The 9,314-nt window shown below is 43.1% G+C and overlaps 1 protein-coding gene across 2 annotated transcripts; it reads left to right on the top strand.

Annotated features, from left to right (window-relative positions):
* The first annotated feature begins 829 nt into the window (after window positions 1–829).
* On the top strand, window positions 830–8,769 carry LOC136601750 (gephyrin-like). Of its 2 annotated transcripts, XR_010789480.1 has the most exons (4): window positions 830–854; window positions 2,027–2,112; window positions 3,782–3,885; window positions 6,388–6,453. XR_010789480.1 is itself a non-coding variant. In XM_066588849.1 (3 exons), the coding sequence occupies exons 1-3, from the start codon at window positions 3,841–3,843 to the stop codon at window positions 8,681–8,683; spliced, it is 276 nt and encodes a 91-aa protein (XP_066444946.1). In that variant the 5' UTR covers window positions 3,838–3,840; the 3' UTR covers window positions 8,684–8,769. The 2 variants fall into 2 exon arrangements, 1 of the variants encoding a protein (XP_066444946.1); XM_066588849.1 differs by lacking the exons at window positions 830–854; window positions 2,027–2,112; window positions 6,388–6,453 and adding exons at window positions 6,502–6,598; window positions 8,550–8,769 and having other exon boundaries at window positions 3,838–3,885.
* Window positions 8,770–9,314: the final 545 nt, after the last annotated feature.

The following is a 9,314-nucleotide window of genomic DNA, read 5'->3' as shown; positions in this document are numbered from 1 at the left end:
TCTCGTCTACCCATCTCACACCTACCGCCTCCCACCTACCTGTCTCACATCTCGCATCTATAGTCTATGCTTATTTAACCCCTTCAGTTCTGTGTAAATGTCTCTTCTCAGAGTCAGTGCTGACATTTTCACTACAGGATACGGTTTACTAGTAGATACATGACTATAAATGTGCTTTCAGGCCAGTTGTCACCTTTCTGTTCAGCGGCTCACTGTAAATAGATGTTTCTCATATTCTATTATATACACACAATTTTACAATCTCCTGTAATTGATGCTTATGTCTTCCGTTCCGAAGCAAGTGTGTGCATAGAGCTGTATAAAAATGAGAAATCAGTACGGTATGTAATCTTTAATCCTTAAAAGGAAGCTGTCACTAGGTTCATGCCACCCAAACCCACGGGCAGCATGAACCCAGGACAGAGATGCCCATTTGGCATGTGTCTTGTTTTATTCTGAACCGCTGCTGCGCTACAGAAAGAAATCTACTTAGAAGTTTGACGCAACACTCAAGTGAGGGGGCCGAGCCGCAGCGGGCGCTCCTTGCCGGTAGTATCCAGCCTTGGCAGATCTTCTCCTTGCTTGTGTATATTGAGTATTATTTTTGTATACCATGTGTGTTATCGGTGGGGAAACTCATTTAATATATTCTGTAAGGGAAAGGAGTATAGATTGTATATTCTCTAAATGTTGTTGGGCTAATTATGCATCTGTCAGACCCGTCTTACATATTTAATCTTCCCTCTCAAATGCTCTTGTTTTATTTCTAGTTGCATAAAAAGAAATCCTGCAGATCATGAATAGAACCATCTCAAAGCCAAGAGAAACCCAGAGAGAAAACAGTCCTGTAACCGGTAATACATGTATAATATTAAAGTGCAGTGCTAAATGGAAGCCAATTAAAGTCTAGTGAAGTAGAATACTTCACAAAGATCTGTTACCGGGTCGGAGGGAGAAGGGGGTATATAACCTGCAGTTGTTCTCTGCCGTCCCTCTGATCCATTGGTTCTGGGTACTGTTTTTGGTTGTCTAAGGTGGCTGATATAACCTGCTATACCTGCTCTCTGATTGGCCAGCACTGATCACATGAGCAACACTGGTCAATCAGAGAGCAGTGCACAGTATACATTAGATAGTTAGAAAACTGCAACAGCCATCTTGGGCGCCTGAAAAATGTGACCTGGAATTCGTGAATCGGATAGATGGCAGAGAAGAACAACTGCAAGTAATATACCCTCCTTCAGTCCAGGGTAGAAGTTTGGTCCTGAAACCAGAGGGTTGCTATAAAGCACTAATCTCAGGATTGTCTTGGCACCTATCCACAAAATAGGTGCCGAAAGTCTGATTGGTGAGGGTCTCGCCACCGAAACCAGCACTGATGCCAAAAACAGGGTCGCCGTATCCGCCTCTCCTGGTGCATGAATGAAGGTGCGGATGACTGTTTGCTTCTGCTCAATTCCTTTCAATCGGGCTGCCGGAGAAAGCTCAGGACAAGCACTTAAGCAGGACCACAGAATGTAATGGACTGGCATTGTACATGCTCAGCCGCCACACTAGTCAAGCTGCTCCTCACTGCGGGGTTTGAAGTGAGCAGCAGAGAGGGACACGGGATTGGCGTTTTTGGGATCGGTGGGTGTCCCAGTGGTGAGATTCGCGCTGCTGATCAGACTTTATCAACTGTTCTGTGGATAGGTGGTCGGTCCGTTCTGGAAATACCCATTTACAACTAAAAAAACAAGTCCTCCTAGCCAATGTTATATTCCAGTACCGGCCTGTGGAAGTGGTTTTATCCTTCCACTTAGTAGACATTGCTGAGTAGTTTGTAAACCCGATCACTAAACTGAATCATAAACTAATGCTTAATTTTCTAGAATTTTTTTTCAGCTCTATGCTGAATTAGGGGAAAAAAGCTATTCATACTTTGATCTGTTGCTCTTAAGAAGCTAGTGGTACACTTGATGGATGAACTGTACTTTTCCCGCAATATCATGGTAGAAATTGTTACCATTTCTGCTTCGTTTTCTAGACACTGTCCAAGCGCCGTTGTCCAAGAGAACCAGATTTGTTGGACCTGGAGGATATCATTTTAAAAAAACCTTCAAGCTGAAACAGGTGAGTGACACAGCTTCACCCCTTTGTGTATTATGGCTTGGTGGGTCTGAGGTACTTAGAGGAGGGACCGTTGTCTGAGATTGTCCATCCATTAGGCCGCCATATGATTACCATGTATTACGTGTGTTCTGTATGCCCGTATGAAAGGTGGTAACTCGCAGGCAATTAATCGCATTGCCTTACGCAGTTCCTCTCAAATTAGCGTATCGGAATTGTGTAATACATGAGCGCAAAACAGAACGCAGCATGTTGTATTTTTGCCACATATATGCACATGATAGAGCCAATACGTGTATATATATATATATGGGCTTGTATATACACATACCCATATGCAATTACATTGGGGTGAGCGCCCCCTAAGGTAGATTGGTCAGTTTTAAATGTGTTAGTGGTAACCCTTACTAGGCTGTAAAGAAAGGGTGAGTCAGGGTGATGATGGGGAATGTATGTCTGCTTAACAATTGTGTTTTATTAATGGTGTCATGTCTGAGCTGAGGTAGCTGAGCTCTGAGGTGACTGGGCGCTGCTCTGAGGTGACTGAGCTCTGAGGTGACTGAGCTCTGAGGTGACTGAGCGCTGCGCTGAGGTAACTGAGCTCTGAGGTGACTGAGCGCTGCGCTGAGGTAACTGAGCGCTGCAGGAGACTGTTCTGAGGTAACTGTCCACTGTCAGCTCTGAGGTAACTACTGCTTGGTATCTGTCAGCTGCGAGATAACTGACCGCTGTATGCAGACTGTCGGCTGTGGGGTAACCGGAGGATGAGGCTGTGATGACCGGAGGAACAGAGATGGTTAATAATGGTTACTGGGAGGTTGGTGTTTCCTCAGTGTAACTAGTTACACTGTTGTTAGACATCCTTGGGGTGCCTCACCACCTGGATGTAACTAGTTAGGTGGTTGTTAGACATCCTTGGGGTGCCTCACTACCTTGGTGTAACTAGTTAGGTGGTTGTTAGACATCCTTGGGGTGCCTCACCACCTGGATGTAACTAGTTAGGTGGTTGTTAGACATCCTTGGGGCGCCTCACTACCTCGGTGTAACTAGTTAGGTGGTTGTTAGACATCCTTGGGGCACCTCATTACCTCGGTGTAACTAGATAGGTGGTTGTTAGACATCCTTAGGGCGCCTCACTACCTCGCTCTAACTTGTTAGCTGGTTGTTAGACATCCTTGGGGCGCCTCACTACCTCGGTGTAACTAGTTAGGTGGTGGTTAGACATCCTTGGGGCACCTCACTAACTCGGTGTAACTAGTTAGGTGGTGGTTAGACATCCTTGGGGCACCTCATTACCTCGCTATAACTAGTTGATGAGGTCACTGTCATGTGATCAGGGGCGGAGCATGTAACTCACCGACAGACGGGTGGTCGTTAGTATTTTGATTGTTTTTTTCAATCAACATATGTAATGCCTAATAAATTAACCCATACAAGGGAAAGCATTGGTTTTACTAGTCGCGCTATGGTCTTGAAGGGGTCCAGCTCGAAAAAGGCCTTATTGATCAGAACTTACCGTGCATTCACAAGGTTAAAGGGAAAAATCTATTTCTACATCTTACAAAATCAAATGTGGATTCTGGAGTAAAAGCCTGAACGTGTTACACATAATTTACGTTGTTTACTACCTGCCTTCTCCTGATTAATGGTATTTGTCTTCCATTCACTCTAGGCAACCCTGTGTCAGCAGTAGTTACCTGTAATCTTTTTGTCGTACCAGCACTAAGAAAGATGCAGGGAATCCTGGATCCAAGACCTACAATCATCAAAGCCAGGGTATTTATACCGCCCATGTTATATGGAGAGCGGAATTCGTATCTGCCGTTCCATCGCTATTTATTGCAGTCACCCCTATTAGGAAATGTTATACACCTCTAAAACAGTGTGTGTTTCATGTCCAAGTGTCTAGTGAGGCGGCTCTATACACGTACAAAGGGTCTTTATTTTGAGAATTTACCATATAAAGCAGTTATATGACTTTACATCAACATGAATGTCTCTGTATATGAAGACACAAAATAGCTGCTCAATTTCCATTACTTTGCCGCTGTTTGAAAACTTATATTGTTTTTGTTTTATAAGTAAATGTTAAAGTGACCCTCCAGTTTTCTGGACAAAATTCTGCAATGGAGCCGGAGGAGGAACGTGGGTGTGTATATTATCTGCAGTTGTTCTTCTCTGCCGTCTTTCCAATTTGCAGTTCCAGGTCCTCTTTTCGGGCATTCAAGATGGCCGATTCAGTCTTCAATCTAGCTAATCTCTACAGTGTATTGGTAGTCTTAGACTAACGATGCATTATACCTGTTCGCTGACTTGCCAATGGACAATCAGAGAGCAGTGCATTAGGTAGTTAGAAAATAGCTGTAGCCATCTTGGACAGGTGGAGCCACGGCCTGAAACTGGCAGATTGGGAGGCGTGGCATAGAAGAACAAGTGCAGGTAATTTACCCTCCACTTCGTTAGGTACAAGGACAGAATTTTGAAGGTTTACTTTAAGAGGGATTTTCAACGATGGGATGTTTCAACGGTGGGGGTATGACTGCTGGGACCCCCAGTGTTCAGTGTTCCTGAGACTGGGGGACCTGCGTCCCGCTTATTTCACAGTTCAGCATACATCGTCTCGCTTCTGCAGGGAAGCAGGGAATAGAGCTGCTGGTCACACAGAACAGGCTGATTCCTCTCAACGGTGCAGGCAGATAGCCGAGTGCTGTGCTGTGTTTGCCTATATGTCTGACCTATTGAAATGAATGGAGTAGTGCCACTCCATTCATTTCAACGGGGCAGACAGAAATAGCCGAGTGCTGTGCTCGACTATTATTGTCTGCTTCATTCATTTCAAAGGGGCAAACAGCCAAGCACAGCAATCGGACGATCCCACTGATCTATCAGTTTTCACTGGATGGGTGAAAACTGGAAAAAATGTCCCATCGCCCGGAATACCGCTTTAAGGAAAAACTCCAGGTAAATGTGTATGTGATTAAGGCCGATTTCACATCGGAGTCGGAGGTTCAGTCGCAGATTCGGCTCAAAGTACTGGAAGAAAAAGTGCTGCATGCAGAGCTTTTTCTTTCATCTAAAGTTAGGCAGCCGAGTGGAAAACAGACGGACCTCATTATAATCAATGGGGTCTGTCTGGTGCTTGTGGTGCTGTCCAGAGAATGAGCCATTTGGTTGCAGAGATTCCCCTTTCCTGCTCCCCGAACAGAGCACAAAAGTGGAACCATGGCTGCAGATATAAAACCACCCTAACTTTACACTATACGGTCTTTGTGTTCCCCAATTTCACTACTACAATATGTTGCTAACAATTGGAGGATGTTATGTTAAAGGGGTTGTACTGTTTTAAAAAAAAAAACATTTTCGTGTACCCTATTAGGGAATTATGAGTTAACCCTTTCCAATCAACTGTCTGACAGCTTCCGACATTCTGATTAAAGCCTGAAGACGTCCGACAGGGTATTTTTACTGTATATTGTCGGCTGCTCCGTCATCAGAGCCTCTTAGGTACACCACATACTGCAGTGCTGGTTTTAGCCAGCAGGTGGCGCTCTTGTATAATGACAGAAAGAAAAAGCCTCATAGGAATCCAAAATTAGATTAGAAGAGGGCATTGAGGGTCCCTGTCTCCTGAGGAGTGGAGAGCAGTTAGAAAGAATGTCTCCTGATCTGGAGGACTTGACCTGCCCTGCATTACACAGACCTCTTACTCATTTTAATGGGCTGTGTGTAATGCTCAATTTCACCATGGCTTATTTTTGTGCTTGAAGAAACTAGTAATTTAATTGGTATGCAAGCAGAACACCAGCTCCACTTGTACGGAGTTACATCCTGTATTATTCTCCAGAGCTGCATTCCCAATTCTTCAGGTTTCATTGCCAAAATACCCTATGATTTATTACTGGATGTATGTCTGGATATATATTGGCATATTTGGGAAATGTGATTTTCACATCAGGCACTGAATAGTTTCACTGCATCATAGGAGTGCAATGGGGACCAGCAGAATTATGGGCACAGCTCTTGATTATAATGCAGACTGTAAGTCATGATCAGTACAAGATAAGTAATGCTATATATTTACAAAGTCCTCTTTAGACCATTCCTTTTTGTTAGAAGGGACCCTCATTAAAAATAAGCTAATCCCAGTTTGTCCAACTGCTGGACCCCAAGCAAACCACTGGAATCTATGAGGGAAAAGACAGCAAGGGGAACTTCTACACTTGTCCATTGCTATCAGTGGCATGTCTGTGTAATACATAGATGTGTCTGTTTTTTCAGATGCTCTTCACTCTCGTAGATGGTATTTAAAGTTGGACAGATGATTGAAATACAACAAGAAAAATAGGTGAATATGACTGAATATAGGAGAACATTTTCTTTTCTGTCTTGCAGTTATCTTGTGATGTAAAGTTGGATCCTCGCCCAGAGTACCATCGCTGCATACTTACGTGGCATCACCAAGAGCCACTGCCTTGGGCACAAAGTACAGGTCTCTATTGACTACATATAACTGGACACTTCTATCAGTTAGGTTGTAATGGATATTTTAATAACATTGCCATCAACTTGATAATATAACTAGCAGATATCACACAGTCAGAAAGTGCCATGGCGGGGTGCCCACCCCTACAGCTTCTAACAAAAAATAACTGCATAACCGGTAATGGAAGCCACCATTTTCTTTTCTTAGGGTAGCTTTTCACAGGATGACTTTCGGGTATGTAAGCGTTCGAAAGCCATTCCAACAACTAAGACTTCTGTACTTTCACACAGGAGCGATAGTCGTTCAGTTAATGGAGGCGAAGCGCGCTGGAGATCTCTTCCGGCTGTCAACCTCCGTTTACTGTGAACAAACAGTTGTTCAATGAGAACTCACTAGTTGCTTTGTTACACTTAGCCAAAACAAAATGATCAATGAGCAATTTCTCGCTCAATCGAATCCTGCGTTATTGCACAGAAAAACTATCAGTCAAAATTGCTAGTTCGAACGATTTTTCAGCCAATAGTTGGCACAGGTGAAGCCACCCTTAGGCTCCTTTTAGACTTGTAAAGGTTGATTTCTATTAGCCCTGCAAGGAAGAAGAGGGATTTGAATGGAAATATGCTGGTGGATGACTCGCTATAAAGCAAAAAGAATTTATCATATCAGTCATGGAAGAAGTAAAAAAAAAAACTGACCAAATGGTGGCAAGAACCATTTTTAGGAAAGGTTCCTATAGCTTGCTTGTATGGTAAAGCGTTAACAGTCGATGTGGCAAAACATTGCAAAAAGAACAGGCGTGGTGCATAATATGGTGTAAAAATACATTGGGATGAAATGGAAATCCGCTGGCTCTATTCTATATTGTATCATCAGGAGATCTGAAAATCCTTTAGCTGGAAACCTGACCTTGATTGCCAAACAGACATTACTCAACCCGTCACCACAATAGATGACCACTAAGGGTCCCACTACCTACATCAAGAAAGTCAGAGGAGTCAACTTGAATTATACACAGTATATTGTACCTTACATTGTTTTAGTTTTTACTTTATGTTCCTAAGGACCAAAAAAATGGATGCCAGGTTTGGAAAATCTTTTTATAGTTCCCATAAATATCATAGAATCGTGGATTTGGAAGGGACCTCCATGGTCATCCGGTCCAACTCCTTGCTCAATGCAGGATCACTAAATCATACCAGACAGATGTCCGTCCAGCCTCTGTTTGAAGACTTCCATTGAAGTAGAACTCGCCACCTCCCGTGGTAACCTGTTCCACCCATTGATCACCCTGACTGTCGAATATCTAATTTGTGTCTCCTCCCTTTCACTTTCATCCCATTGCTTCTAGTCTTTCCTTGTGCAGATGAGAATAGGGCTGATCTCTCTGCACTGTGACAACCCATCAGATATTTGTAGACTGCTATTAAGTCTCCTCTCAGCCTTCACTTTTGCAAGCTAAACATTCCCAGATGCTTTAACCGTACCTAACAGGACATGGTTTGCAGACCGCTCACTATCCTGGTAGCTCTTCTCTGAACTTAATCCAGTTTGTCTATTTTTTTAAAAATTGGGGTGCCCAGAACTGGACACAGTATTCCAGCTGAGGTCTGACTAAGGAAGAGTAGAGGGAGATAATTACCTCATATGATCTAGACTCTATGCTTCTCTTAATACATCACAGAATTGTGTTTTTCATTTTTGCTGCTACGTCACAGTGTTGACTCATGTTCAGTCTGTGATCTATTAGTATAGTCAACTACTTCCTCCAGACCCTAAAGACGAATAACCCATCACACTAGAAGGTTAATCATTAGCCACTAGGTAGAGTAAGCTGATCAATGAACCAGTCTTTACATTACGTCGACTGATCCAGACACCAAGAACTCCCATATAGGAAATGTCCATTGTCATCTTGTCTTACGAGGAGTGTGCTAACGTCTATGTCTTCTCCACGCAGGTAATCAGATGAGCAGTCGCCTGATGAGTATGCGCAGTGCCAATGGACTGTTGATGCTACCTCCAAAGACAGAGCAGTATGTGGAACTTCACAAGGGAGAGGTGGTGGATGTCATGGTCATCGGAAGGCTATGATGACAAAAGCAAGAGAGAAGCATTGATGCATGTCCACATATCATTGACTGTATCCTGTAATATGCAACGGCACAGCTAGTTTTTATGATTTGGATAAAGTTGATCAGTGTAGTCAACATCTTGAACTAAATTTCAAAAACCGACTTTGAGGAGAAAAACTGAAAAAAAAATCCCCCCCCCCCCCCCAAAAAAAACCTTATAAAAAAAAAACTCTTCTAAAACCTTATTCTGATTATATCAAGGCAACTTTTCCTTCATTGCAATTGCTTTGTGTGTTAAAATGCTAGGTCTAATAGCAGTAGCTTTTAGTAGACAGCAGTAGATGCCTGCAAAAGTTGTGTTTCTCTCATCCTTAAAGTACAAATACTTAAGCTCTTAACCAAGGCTGTCTGCTTACTTTATACTAGCTTAGATGACACTGCTGTTTCCCTTATCAGTATGCTTCATAACCGCTTCACAAGAGAGCTCTGCTTGTTCTTTATCTTGTATAACGTGTTGATGTGCCAAGTGGTTGCATCTGGATCCAGACTCCCATCTTCTTAACAAGGAGGAGAGACGTCCTGGCAATCACTCCGCTCAGTACTATTGGGCAGTAACTGAATACCTTTTCTTTGAAAAAAAAATTGCTTCC

The sequence above is a fragment of the Eleutherodactylus coqui genome, unplaced genomic scaffold, assembly GCF_035609145.1.
Source record: "Eleutherodactylus coqui strain aEleCoq1 unplaced genomic scaffold, aEleCoq1.hap1 HAP1_SCAFFOLD_43, whole genome shotgun sequence".
NCBI lineage: Eukaryota > Metazoa > Chordata > Amphibia > Anura > Eleutherodactylidae > Eleutherodactylus > Eleutherodactylus coqui.
Note: the sequence above shows the minus strand (reverse complement) of the source record. Positions and strands in the feature narration are given on the sequence as shown.

What these genes read in the sequence shown, in the direction of transcription:
- LOC136601750 (XM_066588849.1), top strand. Translation starts at nt 3,841, where the DNA reads ATGCAGGGAATCCTGGATCCAAGACCTACAATCATCAAAGCCAGG. An exon ending in CTACAATCATCAAAGCCAGG is followed by an intron (nt 3,886 to 6,501) that starts GTATTTATACCG and finishes TCTGTCTTGCAG; the next exon opens with TTATCTTGTGATGTAAAGTT. An exon ending in GCCTTGGGCACAAAGTACAG is followed by an intron (nt 6,599 to 8,549) that starts GTCTCTATTGAC and finishes TTCTCCACGCAG; the next exon opens with GTAATCAGATGAGCAGTCGC.